The sequence below is a fragment of the Hippichthys cyanospilos genome, chromosome 19 (assembly GCF_059441005.1).
Source record: "Hippichthys cyanospilos isolate Australia breed blue-spotted pipefish chromosome 19, RoL_Hcya_1.0, whole genome shotgun sequence".
Lineage (NCBI taxonomy): Eukaryota > Metazoa > Chordata > Actinopteri > Syngnathiformes > Syngnathidae > Hippichthys > Hippichthys cyanospilos.
Window position 1 is genome coordinate 9,154,210 of NC_142387.1, and position 16,486 is coordinate 9,170,695.

General features: G+C 38.2%; 1 protein-coding gene across 2 annotated transcripts; it reads right to left on the minus strand.

Annotated features, from left to right (window-relative positions):
* Nucleotides 1-1,211: 1,211 nt before the first annotated feature.
* LOC148407823 (kinesin-1 heavy chain-like) lies at nt 1,212-15,941 on the minus strand. 2 transcript variants are annotated; one of them, XM_088401705.1, is made up of 29 exons: nt 15,880-15,941; nt 15,587-15,665; nt 15,268-15,389; nt 14,937-15,181; nt 13,602-13,689; nt 13,434-13,507; nt 13,242-13,346; nt 13,118-13,166; nt 12,288-12,343; nt 10,903-10,990; nt 9,516-9,640; nt 9,303-9,407; nt 8,729-8,874; nt 8,509-8,657; nt 8,242-8,438; nt 7,650-7,718; nt 7,352-7,558; nt 7,131-7,274; nt 6,839-7,027; nt 6,488-6,605; nt 5,463-5,512; nt 5,279-5,388; nt 5,092-5,193; nt 4,946-5,006; nt 3,724-3,795; nt 3,249-3,353; nt 2,459-2,672; nt 2,174-2,282; nt 1,212-1,429 (listed from the first exon to the last, which is right to left on the minus strand). In XM_088401705.1, exons 4-29 carry the CDS (start codon nt 15,063-15,065, stop codon nt 1,423-1,425), a joined length of 2,868 nt encoding a protein of 955 aa, XP_088257831.1. In that variant the 5' UTR covers nt 15,066-15,181; nt 15,268-15,389; nt 15,587-15,665; nt 15,880-15,941; the 3' UTR covers nt 1,212-1,422. The 2 variants fall into 2 exon arrangements, with proteins under 2 accessions (XP_088257831.1, XP_088257832.1); XM_088401706.1 differs by lacking the exons at nt 15,587-15,665; nt 15,880-15,941 and having other exon boundaries at nt 15,268-15,402.
* Between the last annotated feature and the right edge of the window lie 545 nt (nt 15,942-16,486).

A 16,486-nucleotide genomic window follows, 5' to 3' on the forward strand; every position in this document is an offset into this window, starting at 1 on the left:
CAAAATTCAAATGCACTCGCTAGCAGTCGCATAACAAGTTCTTCATTTCTTGAACTAAATTCAGTATTTGTATATATTTTGTGACGTTATTTTTAGAGTATTAATATTAAAGCTTCCCTATTTCTAGAACATGTATTGTACACAAAATTAAAGAAAAAAAAAGTCTACCTAATTCAAACAATAAATCTCTAGAACTCAAGAGAATTGGATTTAACACAAAATTTAAAAACAACTCAACTTTTTCGTGGTACATGCACTAGTGGTGGCAAGTAGTCGTTAACTAGTCCTAGTGACTAGTTTCAGGGATCTATGCCCATGGCAACGTGTTAGTATGACGTTAAAGAAAACCGCTATTCACTACTTTATTTTGAAAGTAACTTCCGCACAAAATCCGGAAATATGCTGCGTATGTTCCATGTCGCTTAACGCTGTATGCACGTCGCTTCCACAGAATCTATAACGGGGTCTGTCATTTATTGTGATACCCCCCCCCAACACACACACACACACACACACACACACACGCACACACACACACACACACACACACACACACACACAGAAGCTTTGCAATCCGTTCTTCACCTTTCCAGTTCTTTCTGGGTTATGCTTTCTCCTTGTTTTTGTTCAGTAGCACTCCAGTCACATCAAACAGACGTCATCAACAAATTCCAGGTATTTTACCTTAGCTTATAGTTAGGATCCACATTGGATTTCCATATTTTTGTCATTTCCATAGCTTCCCGCAAAAAGCGCGTTTGCAAATGCAAATCGGCTCGCCCATCTTGTCAGCATGGCTGTACAGTTTTTGGCACTCACAACGGGGTGTTTCACATCTAAGCAGGATCATCATGAATGATTCAGTGGTCTGATCCAGTAGCGCAGCTGACAGCAATATCTCCACGGAAAACAGTCATACAAAGCAGTCAAATTGGCCTCAGGCAATTAAGAAGCTGATTTACATATTATCAGAATATGTACTGAAGAATGCACAATCTATGTAAGAGTACACTGAATTTTCAGTCTTGTTTTTTGCCATGAAAGAGTTTTGTGAAAGAGCGCGCTCTTTTGGTGAAAGAAAGAAGATAACAAGAGTTAGTAAGTGCATTGAAGATTCAAGTGTTTATAAAATATGAACAGTGCTAAAGCTAGAGACACAGATGCAAGAAAGCAAAATGCAAAAGCAAAACTAAAAAAAAAAACAGACAACAGTATGTTACCTTTTTAATTCATTAATGCTAACTAAGCATGTGGAAACAAATTAGAGCAGTTGGATTTTGAAGGACAGAATGTTTGTACAGAGAAGGGGAAATTTGAAGGGGTAACTTGCACGTGAGAAGTATACAGTACATTATGTACACTTTGCTGGAAAAGAATGATGCGTCCGAAGTGTTATCTTCATGCTTTGCGGCAAGCCGACCTTCACGAGCTGTTGGGATAACAAAGAAGACAAATGAGGAAGGGAATAAATATACACAATTTGTCTCTGGAGGTCTTGTTTTGAAAACATGTGTACAAATTGTGCAGAAGGTACCAGAAAACAAAATTTCCAGAAGCCTGGAAGGGCATTTGAATTTTTGTGAAAGAAAGAAGATAACAATATATATATATATATATATATATATATATATATATATATATATATATATATATATATATATATATATATATATATATATATATATATATATATATATATATATATATATATATATATATATTTAAAATTTTATCAGAATTTATTTTCTTTTATTTTCAGTTTACATTTTTGAGGACTAGAAAAGTGCACAGATATTGTAAAAACAGATAGTCAAAATAAAAAAAAAAATCTATATTCACGAGTATTATACGCAAAATGCCAGAAAACACTTAAATGTTTAAGGCCACTTGGTTTTACAAACTAGCGTGCTTGCCATTAAAAAGGTGTGTTTTTGTAATGCAATGCTTTTTGTAGGCTGGGAAAGGTGCACAGAATTTATATATATATATATATATATATATATATATATATATATATATATATATATATATATATATATATATATATATACATATAAACAGTATATGTATAGGCAGAGAGAGAGAGAGAACTAGAATGCATTTCTAGGCGATCAAAAAGTGACAAATGCTTATGTCTACAGTGCTGAATGGATGAAGGTTATTTCTCCCTTACCTGTCATCCCCTTCCTTGATGCCACCATAACTCTGCATGAGGTTGGACCTGCCTCCGTTGGGATTCAAAAGCGAGGCCCCCGGCAGCTGGCCCGGTCGAATGGGCTTGGCTACGTTGGACGTACGGCGAAAAAGATTAGTCATGTGTTCGATTATGCTAGACACATTGCGACTGTAGGTACGATATCTCCGAAACCCATATACAGTTCTTATTTTCTGTCTTGAAATGTCAAGTTTTCCTGGAAAGTTCCAAACGCGGGCCACTCAGTATTGTTTGTCCACCTACCAATCTGAGCAGAGCCTCTCCTCGCCATGTTTTTGGGTTTGGTGGCCTCCCGAATACGCTCGACTTCCTCCTCGTGGCGTTTGCGGTCACGGGCGGCGCTCTCTTTGGCCTCCTTTAGAGCGTCCTCCAAGGCTTTGATACGTTCAACTGTGGCCCGCAGGCGCTTCTCCATTTTCGGAATCTCAGAATTGAGGGCGGCATTGTCCTGCAGTAGCTGCAAGAAGGTGAACACACCGGAAAGAGCATGGAATAAGTTTCATAAGTTTGTTTCATGTCTGTCTCTATGAGTCCATTTATTTATATATATATATATATATATATATATATATATATATATATATATATATATATATATATATATATATATATATATTATGTAGGATTTAGACTGTTTTTCATTAAAAACTGATTACATTCTTATAAATTTAAAAAACTTGCAAATAAATGTGTTTTTCATGACCAAGGATATGTTTTAAATATAGTTGTAGGTCGAGTTATCATAAAATTATATTACATGGGGGGTGGCAAGCCTTTGGAGGCTGCCATGTTTGTTATAGCTACGGACATCCAGAAGAGGAGTGTGTATTGCTGCATTTACCTCAGACATTCAATCCCAAATACTTAAGTATCGATTTAATACTTAGATATCTGGGATTTAATATCTGGACTCTTAAAAACCATGAAAATATGTTGCTGTCATAGAATGAGTTAAGAATTCGAAAAAAAAAACAGCAGCCTGTACCACGAGCAAAATAATAATAATAATAATAATAATAATAATAATCTTTACCTGTTTGTGAGCTTTGGTGAGCTGCTCCAAGTTGTTTTCCAGGTAGCAGATCTTCCTTTTCTGGGCAGTGCTGACCTCTCTTTCTTCTGAGCTCACCTGAGCATTCTGTACAAAGCACATTTGATTTTCACGAAATAATGACATCATCATCTCATTATCTCTCTTTTCCAAGAATTTTTTGCCGCAGCTTTGTTTATCATCTCAAGCCCTAGCCTGAGGCTTAAGGCCCGATTCCCTATTTACGGCCGCCACCTTTGAAGAATCGGTTGGCCTACTTTTCGCGGGAAACTCTGTTGTGTGCTCCAGATTCATTAACTTTTCATCATGGTGCAATTTAAATGGGGCGTATTTGGCGCCCGGGCATAAATATGGGGCATCAATGTCTCATTGGAGGCAAAAACTGGGTTTGGTATCATATCAAAAAGAAAACTAGAAACAGTGGAATAGTTCATCACTGTTGGCTGAGTCCACTGACCTTCTTGACTTTAATCACCAAGTCTTGGACAAAAAGTCTTCTGAGGTTGTGAAGTGTCTGCAGCTCCCGACCCTGTTGAAGACAGAGATGAAAAGACATTTAATTTATGGAGATTAAAAGCGCGGTTCGTATAATCATGGTAATTTTGTAACGAGCAAACATGTAATTAACCCTGCTGCTCTGACTTGAGGAGAGAAGGAGTAAAAAGTATGTGGCAGCAAGAACTTACATTCAGTCAGCAGGTTTTACTTTTGTAAAATTTGAATTTTGTTGAGTCATTTGTTTGCTTCGCAGGGCAGAAAATGTCTTCAGTCGTGCGTTTGCAGCCGAGTTGTTTTTTTTGTTTTTTGTTTTTTTACAGGAAATGGAAGAATGCATTTAATTTAGCTTATGAAAATATAGTTGAAATGAATACTCTCCAAGGTCAAATTAACCTCATGAATTCACACAAATATCTCACCCTAAAATCATTATTATTATTATTATTATTATTATTATTATTATTATTATTATTATTATTATTATTATTAAGACCACACAAAAAGACTTGGGTCACAAAAGGAGCGACCCAACTTTTTGAGTTTAATTCCATAATAAACAAAAAACGAATAACTCCCCCCAATTTTTGAGAGGCTGTTTTGTGGTTTATTTTCGGGGGGAGGGGGGGGGGGGGGGGGATTCATTAACTTTAAAAACTCTCTATCGCTCTCTTTTTTTTTTTTGTCCCAAACAGTTTTACGAATACAAATGTTTTGGACACAACGATTTTGAATGTGTTCCCTCTAAAAAAACATTCACAATTTTGGGTCAAATCCACCCAAATAGTGAATAAGTGTCTTTTGGAAACTTATGTTTAACTGAATTGTTTTTAGAGTGACAAACACACACACACACACACACACACACACTCACACAAAATAGGTGAGTCAAAATAAACCAAGAATTGAACGAGTCAAATTTTTTAGTTCATCACTTTACACAAACGTCTCGTTCTGTCCCCATTTTTAAAATGATTTTTATCGTTAAATAAAAAAAACAAAAAAATAGGACGTTTTGTGCAAATTGACCCCAAGAAACTGGTGACTTTTTATCTTTGAAGGTTTTACTTGATCAGTCCGTTTTGGACCAAATTTGGCTTATGTTTGACCCAAATTGAGTTCTTTTTTTTACCCTTTTTCCAGTGTATTTTTTTTTTTTTTGTGTGAGCATGTCAGTAACTAACCACTGTTTCCTCCAGTCCCTTCAGGTCCTGCTTTGTTTGCTCCCGCTTGTCCTGCAGCTCCCTATCAAAGTAAAAAATAAATAAATAAAAAAACGTCATATGACCAACAACAGTAAGAGCAATTTATTGCGAGACAGAGACATTACGTGAGCTCTTGAAGCTGACGACTCTTTTCTTGTTCCACCGCCTTCAGCTTCTCATGCTCAACTCGCCACCTCTCCTGCTCCAGCATGATCTCCTGGTTCTGACTGTGCACGTGGTCATCAACAAAATTACGCTTTGGGCATTCGCTCGTCGTGAGGTGAGGATGACGTCATAGAAATGAGTCCTTACTCTTGAAGTTCAGTGATCAGCTTGTCCTTGCTGTCCAGTTCGTCTCTCAGGTTGCTGATCTGTCTTTGATGGGCCTCTCTGTGGGACAGGATCTGCTTCTCCACGGTTTCCTGGACACAATCAAAGCATACAAGGGTTCATCCTCACAGTTTTGCACATAACGGAGGTTTTAGTGGCAGAGTACCTTCACTTCATTTGCAGACTGGATCTCATTTTCCATAGCATTAACTCTCTCTGGGGGGAGAAAACACAATATATGTAATACTCACTTTATTTGTTTTTAAAAGTTTCTTTAACAACAAAAAAGGGTGAAGAAGAAACATTGGGTTAAATATAACCCAAATTGCAACAAGTAGGGACCAACCCAACTTTGGGGGGTTTTCATTGGGCAAACATTGGGTTGATCTGCAAATATCATAATGTTTTACATTAAAAAAAAATGTGTGTTGCATTCTTAAAACATTTGGGTCAAAAATAACCAAAACTGGTTCAAACAGGGACCAACCCAAAATTTTTGGTTCAATGCATAACCCAAAAAGTTGGCTCCAAAGAAGAAGGCCGCGAAACAAAACAATGGTTTTGGGTTGATTTACACAAACTTCACAATGTTTTTGTTTTTGTTTACCCCCCCAAAAAAATTAAAATATTGGGAGGACCAACAATATTCCACCAAGAAATTAATCTGTTGGAAATGGATGGAATTTGGGGTTATTTTTGACTCAACATTTAGAGTGAAAAGAATTTTCCTGTTCTACAATAACAGCAAATTCTGAAGACGCACTCCAAAAATAGTTTGGTTAGAATAACCCAAATTATTGGTTAATTTGACCCAACTTTCTAGGTTGATTAAAAAATACTTTATGCAGAAAAATTGTGGCGTTTTGGATAAAACAAGCCAAAAAATCGGAGCAAATTGACCCAAATGTTGGGTCCTTTCTTGACACATAATTGTGTAGTTATTTATAACCGAAATGTTTTTCAACAAACAAGAAAACTTTAATACAAATTCAAACTGCTGTGTATTCATTTTTCAAGTTTAGAAATAACAATTTGGGGAAGAAAATAAGCCATTTTGGGTCAAAAATGGACTTGGGTCAATTCGGGTGAATCTGTTTTTAGAGTGTAAATCAAATGAGAAAATAATAAGTAATCATTGAATATCTTTCTTGATCAAACATATTGAAATAGCGTAGACATAGCATTACTCACCTTGAGCTCTTATCCTGACTATTTCTTCATTAAGAGAGTCCACATTTTCCTCCAACTGTCTTTTCTTTTGCTCCACGTTCTGAAGACAGTCTGTCAGGGATTTTATTTTAGCTTCATACTAACAGGCACAAGCAAAAACACATGGAAAGAACTGTAAACATAAACTCAGGACAAATGCAGAACCTTTTCAATCCAGAATCTAAAAAAAAAAAAAAAAAAAAAAATGTCGGTCAGTTGTGTAGTATGGTGGACGTTAAATGGCTATTTGCTAAAAATGCAGCTGAAACTGGCAACCCAGACTACACCACCGAGGACATCGTCCAACGCGATCGAGGAAATGTCGCCGATTACCTGAGAGATCCGCAGCTGGCAGGCGGTTAACTCCCTCTCCGTCCCCTCCATCTTCTGGGTGCTGTCAGCTTGGGAGCTCTCCAGATGTTTGCTACGTTTCACCATGCTTTTTACCTCTGACTTCATCTTACTGATGTACAGCCGAACCATGGTGAACTCCTCGTCGATGACGCCGCTGCTCTCGTGTTGCTGGTGGGCCATAAGCAAAGCGTTCTGATGTTCAGGATATCTTTTTGTGACCACGAATAGTTATTTTGAATGCAAACCAGAATTTGTTGTCACGGCCAATTACCTTAATGTCATTGCTTCCCACTGCTAGGCCGATCTCCGTTAGGTCCTTTAGTAACGATGCCATCATCTCTGCCACCCTTTTCTTCTGGTGGTTGGTCATCTCCTTCAATTTTTGGAGCTCGCAGTCGATTGAGGCCAGAGAGGTCTGGTGAGAACATAAAAACCAGAATTCCGGTTTGGGAAATCATCTGCGCAGTATTACAGAAATGATTAACGACTTACAGATTTTTCATTGAGTTCTTCACTGAGGGCCTCAAACTCCTGGGTTTTGTTCTCGACCTCCTGGCTTTTGAGGTCGTAGTTAACGGCGAGCTCTTCCAGAGCCTGTAGGACCTCCTTCACCTCTTCCTTGGAAGCTTCATTCTCTGTCAACAGTCGTTTCAGCTCCGTCTGCAAGGTTTCATGGTCCCGCCGGGTAGCGGCTAGGAGCTTGACATGAAGAAATGTATTCAACAATTTGGTCTTACTATGATTATTGCTCGAAGGCAAGGTGAACTGTGAGTTAGGCGTTGGTGGTCACCTCCTCCTGGTCCAACATTTGCTCCTTAAGTGTCTCCACCATTTGAGACTGTTGATTTATCTCCTCGTCCTGGAAGAGGTGAAGGATGAATGGACAAGATGATCACGGCTAATTTTGTAACGAAAGTGTCCAAAAGTGACATCTGCTGGCCAAAAATGAAGAGGCACAATAATTCTGAGACGGGAAGGACTTCATGACACTCTTTCATGTTCTTCACACGACTGATGCAAATGATAAAAATGGAAAAACAGACGGAAGCTAATGCAGATAGAAACTGGGTTATTTTGTATCCAACGTTCCACAAGACTGGGTCAAATCGATCCAAATATTGGGCTGGTCTTTTTTTGAGCCATATTTGGGTACTTTTTAATCCAAAAAAAAAAAGAATCACTTGCTCTAAAAATAGTTGTTGAAAATAAAACAATTTGACTCAATTGACCCAAAATAAAACGTCCCAACTTTGGGTCTAATTGGAACCGCCGTTTGGGTTAATTTGACCCATTTTTTTTTCTTTTCTACGAAAAACGCGGTCAAATTGATGCAAGCAGTGCTTGGTCCTTTTTTGACCAATGATTGCGACTGAATCCATTACCTTGTCATCCATCTGCTTATAGAGCTTGGCCATCTCTGCCTCGTAATGTCCTGTCTCAGCCGGCGCGAGTTTGACTCCGGGAAGGTTGATCGGTGCCGGTGATGCTTCCGTCTTATCGTTGGCGGCAACATCTGAAACCTTGGCCTCCTCTTTGGCCTTTTCCTTGTCAAACTGTTCATCCACTGGCACCGTCTCTCCTGTTAAAGGCATCTGGAAATGCTGCCCAGTTCCCGAGCTTGAAACAACCAAACAAAAAGATCTCCTCACCCTTCCTCCAGCGGTTGATTTCCGTTTCCAGCCAGGTGACGCTGGTTCTCAGCACCTTGTTCTTCTCTTTCTCTTTTTCATATTTGCTCTTCCACTGCTCTGCAGTCAGTTCCACGTTCAGAGTCACCGTGTTCTTGATGGTCTTGGCCCTGATCCCGCAGAAAGGTGCCAAATAAGCATTTTTGATCGGGCTTAGTGCAGAACTTACAGGCTAATGTACCTTTGTCCAAACAGCAGCGTGGAGCGGGTTTCGGCGTCATTAAATGAAGACGGTGAACAGCAGATGACCATGGTGGTCCGACAGTTCCCTCCCAGAGAGTCCTGCAGGATTCTGGTCATTTTACTGTCTCGGTACGGCACATACGTCTGGTAATGTCCCCACAAATAAAAAAAGAAAGAACAAATCAAGACTCAAACGTAAACGGTCCAATCAAACAACCCAAGAAAATATAATACCATCCCATCCTCCTGAGACCCAGCTTTAATGTCATTATAATGAGATTTGAAGTCATCCTGATGAGATTAAAAGTCAAGACAAGATTCAAAAGTCATCATGACGAGACTGAAAGTCGTCCTTGAGTTTTAATCTTGTCGCGACGATTAATCTTGCCATGGTAACTTTTATTCTTGTCATGGTAACTTTAAATCTTGTCATGATGACATAAAATCTCATCATGAGGACTTTTTCATCATGGCAATTAAATCTCATCTTATCTTTTTTTTTTCTCACTAGGTAACCCTAAGACGCAGTCCACCTATGTTCTAATTCCACAAAACTTGGAAGACTTACTTACCGAGCCCTCAGCCAGTGCCGAAATAACATTTCCAAGAGAAGACAGGGACTTGTTGATCATCTTGGCTTCGTCCAGCACTGTACCCTCTGCTCCAGTTTTACCCACCTTGAAAAGACAACAAGTTATCGGAATTGTGTTTTTGTTTTACACACTCTTCCTCAAAAGGACCAAGCTATTGTAGAGACAGAATGAGGAGGACACAATGGTTCCTACTTTTTCACTTCCGGCCAGATCGACAAGGTAGAGTTTGCTGGTGAGTTTTTGCTCCGTCTGAGTGTGCTCCTGCTTGATGCTGATTTGGAAAATGCTGTGACTTCTCGAACTGTGCTCGTTCATGTCTTATGAAAAACACAGACATCAATGTCATTTTTGTTAGAATATGAGGGGACAGACACCTGATCAATCTATCCAGAATCTTTTCACCCCTGGGGGAAGTTTTGACCAAACTCTGGCTTTTTGATGTTTTTGATGTGTGATATCAAAGGAAAAGCATACAAAGAAAAGGTACACATGGCCGAGAGGTACACCCTAAAGGTGTCAAATTTAGCCCATGTCGGGCTCATTTACTGCCATTCAAAATTGGAAATACAGAATTGTCAATTTTGGACATTTTTTGCATTATTCCTTTCAAATGGCAACTAGTGAACGGGCCTAAATTGAATTTTTTTTGTTGACACCCTAAAACCATCGGGTGACGCTAGCAGCCAACTTATGCTATTTGCAAGCCTTTCAATGACTTCGATGATTGGCCTAGCCTGGACTCCTGCAATGCAACAGTCTTCAAAAGTCATAATACTCAAATTATGACATAGTAAATATTCCTATTTTAATTGTATAAACATTTAAATATACAGTGTATTTACTTTTGCTATTATCACTTTAACAATTTTTGTACATAAAGGGGTGTAGCCCCCCCCCCTCCCACTCCCCCAAAAGCCTCCCCTTTTTTCAACATAGTTTTTTGGCACTATGATACCACAAGATGGCGCCAAAGAAATGAAACTAACACTTCAGCACACTCTTTGGCACAGAGAATACGTTTTTCCAACGTCACAAAATAACATTATAAAGTCATTCTAATCAAAGTTTTATCAACAAGAATCAAATAAGGCATTTTAACACCCTTTGAGAACCTGTCCCAAAGTACTGTTTTGCCACCTTATTGTTTGATTACGTTGCAAAACACTACTCTCATAGCTTACAACAGTCATTATGTTTCCAAAAATTAAAAAACAATTAAAAGTACGTGATGACAGCAAAGCACTATTTTTGTCTAAATGGAAGTCACTTCAACATAGTTCCTAGTTCCTAGCACAAGTGGGTGCGATTGCAATTTTGCTATAGCAATGATAATTGCATTAACCAGCCAAGATGATTAATGCTGATATTTGCATTTTTTTTTTTAAACCAGATGTCTAAAATTAGAAACTCCACATGACTCGCGCCATCCTCCATGAAGATCCAAGTCTACTTTATTGCTGCTGTGCACTGAGAGCTCTTATCTGGGGGAGGGGGGGGGGGGGGGGGGGGGGCAGTCAGGAGACCCGGTGAGGTTGAACCCATGAGCGGCAGGAGCACCGCACCGGGCACACAGACTCACTTGTGACAGCCACGCTCCTGTTGTTTTTGCCTTCATCAATGGCGTCCATGACTTCTTCGGGACTGCACACGAAGCGCTCGGTACACCCCTGGGGATACATACGCATCACGAGGCACAAAGAGGCGTGTTCAAGAACCCCCTTTAGCAGGCTGCTTTTACAGAAACGCATTTTTCAATACTTGGAAACATGACTAGCTGTATCCGCCTAAAACTGTTCAGTTGTGTCCATTAGTGGACATTTATTTTTGGTCTCTATCTTTTGACTCATTTGACCTTTTTATGGGACAACAGAGAAAAAATTAACACTTGCTACAATGTAAATTACCCGTAGTCAGTAAACGGACTGTAAGCCAAGTAATAAACATCTGAACATCTGGCAACAAAAATGAGGACAACCCTAAGAGGAAATGCTCAAATTGGGCACAATGAGAGAACATCTTAAGATGGCCAGAATCTTTTTGTTTGTATTTATTTATTTATTTTTAGTTTTTAATTACCTAAAGCAATTGATTCCTTTAGTACTCCTTTAGCCAGACACGTGGAAGAAATTTTAGTTCTATCTTTCTCATTGTTGTCATCAGTAGAGGACATATCAGCGATTTTGACGATGTCTCATGTGTCTTACTGAGACAAAATGGGCACAACAGTGAACACAAACAAAAACGCCTGATATCATAAAAAATTAAGTCAAAATTCCATTTTAACTGGTCTGGCTTAGAAGTTAGTGAGAAGTTGTTCCAATTCATTTGCTCGTAATTTGAAAAGAAAGCTATACTGTGCATTAGGAAGCATTAAAATTGATTTTATGATGTCCTCAGAATCCCTGCAAAATTTTCACCTATTCTTTGAAATGCCTTAACGAATCCCCAGGGGCACACGTACCCCTATTTGGTAATCACTGTTTTACAGTTCATTATATAAAAATATGCATCCATATTTAAAGTACTGTGCAAAGGCCCTAGCTTTGTTGTTTCAATAGCGTTTTATCAGCAATAATTTTAACATGCCCATTAACTCATTCAATACCAGAGACGTATTTTTTAAGTGTCTTGCCATTCAATCCCAGATACTTACAATAAGTATCGATTTAGTACTCAAGTATCTGGAAATTAATTTCCTTAATGTACTTAAGTATCGATTTAATACTTATATATCTGGGATTTAGTTTCCAGTAAAAAAACAAAACAAAACAAAACAAAAAACCCACGAAAATACATCCCTGGCATTGAATGAGTGAAGTGCTGTGAATGGCAAAGGAAGAACCCCAATTTTAGTTTCTTAGATAATCTATGCGTATGTTTAAGTTTACACTAAAGTCTACACTATTTTCCTGGGTCATACATATAGTAGCTTACCTTAGAGAAATAACATCACACACTTTTTACCTTTACATAGGGCACCCTGTTTTTGTCCTCATGGACTGAAAGGTTGGTCTTTGTTACTGTGGAGGAAGAATCAGGGCATATCAAATCAGGCTAATTAAAGTTTGGGAAAAAAATGAAACTCTTTGAGCATTTGTTCTGTATCCTTAATATCCAAATTAAGGTCAGGAAATCTGTAGGATGCTGTTTGTCCTTGTTAGTAAGACTATTTGTGTAATAGTAGAATGACTGTTGTGGACTAATCCTTTTTATCACCACGGATCGGTCAACGCTTTAGATTTTTAATTTGGACCTGTGGGAGGGGAGGGGGGGGGGGGCGGTGACGACAGTGACTGCTATCAACTGGAGTCGCACTGACCTTCCTCACTACAAGATGTAATATCAACAGCGGCCAGAGGCGGCGTCAAAAACCTAAGATCGCGCTAAACAAAGCAGAAATGAATGAACTGTTAAAGGATAAACTAAATCAGTTCCAAAACTTCATTATTTTGGGTGCGGCCCCTGCGGCCATTCACCAGTTGATCCACGGACCGGTACCGGGCCGCGGACCGGCAGTTGAGTACCTCTGTGACTAAAGAATGTGTATTAATTTTTCATACATTTCACTGCTGTATGACTAATAGAAAACTTTGGTATGTTACATAAATGTAATAGTTTACTAGTCAGATTTAAATTTGTACTAATAACAAAAAGATGTCCTTGTAGTGGAAAAAAAATATTAGACATGCAGTGCAATTGATTATTCTTACTAAAGTGTACTAGTACATGCAATTTCGGGTGACTATAAAGGATACTGAATAAAGGCTCAAAAAGAAAGCAAATTCCATTCATACCATCCAGTAAGTCTTTGATTTTGTCCAGATATATTTCAAAATAAGAAACCTGAAAATCAAATGACTCAGTGTGAGATGTTATCACGGTGAAGCAGTCTAACGCTCGATTAAACCAATGACGTACTTTGATATGAAACTCCAAGTTCTCATCCATGGAATAAATATAATTAAAGATGTCTCCGACTATCCTGGGAATGATTCCCATCATGTCGCCGTCATGGAGTTTTCCCTTTAGCAAAAAGAAAAGAAATACAATTACATAACACTCAATACAGTCAGTGTGCACTTTTATACTAGACATTACATCAGACATTACCTCCATTGTGTGTGTTTTACCAGAGGACGTCTGCCCATAGGCAAAAATTGTGCCGTTGTAGCCTCCAAGAACATCTACATTCATCAAAATATTTGGTATTGAAGCCAATGCTTGCACTTTGTGCATTTACAGTATTTAGGATATAATCAATATAATATATCGGCCTACCTTTGACAATCTTCTGAGCCACAGCATTGTAGAATTGCACCTGAGTAGTATTTGACTGGAATACTCGGTCAAAGTAGTAGGGTTTGCCCTGTAAGCAACAACAGCAATGCAATGAATGCTAATACCATTCATGAAAATCATCAACCATCATTTTGTTAAGATTTAGTTAGCTTAGTCACGCCATTTTCCAGCAGACGAGTCAGAAATAAAAACAGTAAATTTTCGACGATCTATGTTCTGGAGTTGCCTGTTAAAAAATTAACACAAGCACTCAGTTTTTTCCCCCATCTCAAAATGCTATGCTATGCTGTTGAAAATGCTTTTAAATACCATGGCAGAAACTACATCTCATCATATTTTTCTTTCCAAAATAAGAGCAAATTAATTGGAATATTAGTAACTTATCAATAAATTGTAGTTAATTTAGTAAAACCACCAGGAAATGAGACAGAAATAAAACATATCATGTCAGAGAACCTATCTTTTAGCTCCTGAAAAAAATATGCCTTGAGATACCACTAAAATGTCCCTCCAAAATTTGATAAATAAGACAGATCTCAAAATGATAAGAACTGGCTAGGATGTACTTGGCAAAACAAAAAAGAACCATTGATCTAGACCTTTAGACAGACACGTTATGGTAAAAACAGTAAAATCACAGATGAGAGATGAAAAAAAACACAATCGACAAATTATCAAGAAAACGGCTTCTTTGTATGAAATGTGTCCTAGGGTGAATTTATACTGAAGAGTGACTCAGCATGTCTGATTTCCTAAGGCAAAGCATTCCTAAAATGTGTCCCATAACAACACATCAACTGTACTGTTGGTTCTACCATCAACTTTAGCCAGCAGCAATGTTGCCAAACCTGACAAATAGCATTCAATATGCATTTACATTTATCACTATCAGTGAAAAAGAAGGAAGATTCCATCTAATTAGGTTTAATCAAAGGACTTGGTTCTATATTACGGTGATTGAGCATGAATTCTGGATCTTGTTTATTTTGAGCAGGGTTAGGGTCCAACTCAGCACTAATGTGAACAGTCCATATATTAAATGAATGCATGCCTAGCAATTTAGTAAACGAATGTGACTGTTTTAGGTAGCAAAACAACACTAAATGATTGAAAGGGGCTTACAATAGATCCCTGGGGGACACCAAGGTAGATAAGCTATTTAATTTAATGTCTCATAGTTAAATGACTCACCTGAGGTGGTTTAAGAAAGCCATAGGAATGCTTGACTACAAAAACATTACAGATACATACAGTATATACATTTGATATTTCCGTCATATTTTTACAAGTTTTGAATTGTGTCCCTCTACTCACCGCAATCTGAACACAGTCCTCCCCTTGAAACTTCGGGATGTATTTATCTCCTCGGGCGACCTCGGATTTGTTGAGCGGCCTGAAGCGACACACCACCTTGATACTGGTCTCTGCCGCGGCGTCCGCCATCTCCACCGCCTTGGAAGGATGGTGAGCGCCGTGGTGTAATTCCTGCCGAGTGGAGGCCGCAGCCCTACAGCACAGATGACGGTTGACTTCCTGGGTGAGTGTCGGGATGCAATCCGCTGGAAGTTGACATCAGTATTTAAAAAAAAAAAAGAAAAAAAAAAGAATGCCGTATCCAGATGAGGGGAAAGAGAGCCACACTCACTTGGAATGGAGACAGATCCAACAGTGATCAGGGTGGGATCATACCATAAAATGGTTGGGAGTCACAGGACGTCACAGGGTGTGAGGATCATGAGATTCAACCTCAGTTTCCATTGAGAAGCTCTGGGGTCAAAGTTGCTCCAGTTATTAATAGATTATACTCAAAAGAACGTAGTATTCCAAGCTCATTTGCACTCTAGCAGGTGGACAATTAGAAAAACAAGTGTATATATGTGTGTCTTCATATGACTGCATGAATAGTAAGTAGTCACATGATCGGCAAAAAATAATAAAGACTGTCTAAAAACAAGTTCACTTACAACTATTTCCGCCCCATACATTCACTGGCGGTATGCATCAAACACAAGCTAGCTGCTGTAATTGATTTCCCTGTATGTTCTGCACAAGAAATTAAGGAACACAAAAACTATTGAGCCTATATGAAGTCATCATGTGGCTGAAAATTAGAAACGTACCGTACAAAATGTGGGATTTTTACTGAAGCATATGAAAAGCATGCTACTGAAAGCATATGATTAATTTAATCAAATATTGGTACACACATTATACATCCACCATATAATGGAGCTGTTATGTTTGTATAAAAGGATACATAACTTATTAAAATATTTTCAGACGTAAATTTAATTAAACATGATACTAACACATTTTCCCCGCGTGCTGTCGTCTGAAAATGACATCACACGTGCTCAAGATTACGGTAACGACCAATCAGGGATCAGTTTGCGAACGAAATGCTGAAGTGTAGAACATATGATGTCATTTTCAATCGCCAGATAGTTTGGAAATGGTTTTAAAAATGATAGAATAAAAACTATTTCGTAGAAATTTGATAAATTATTGGATAAATATAGATGAATAATTATTCATGTGAATATGAAAATATAATTTGTTTACAACTGAAGAACTGTTAAATAACATCATTAGACTTTATCCTTGTGAAAGTCCCTAATAAAATGTTCAGTAAGTAAATATATAACGAAGCATAGTATAAAATAGGGTTTTGTATAAAAAAATAAACTTCATACGATACCTCAACAAATATAGGGAAATAAATGGCATTGTTTTGTATCATTCAGCTTGAACGCTGAATATGGTGCAGTATCAAAAGTTGCCACTAGAGAGAAGCAGAGCATCAAAATTTACGAGGCGTGCTCATAACATAATGGTATTTATAGCCAATATAATCCCATTTGTTT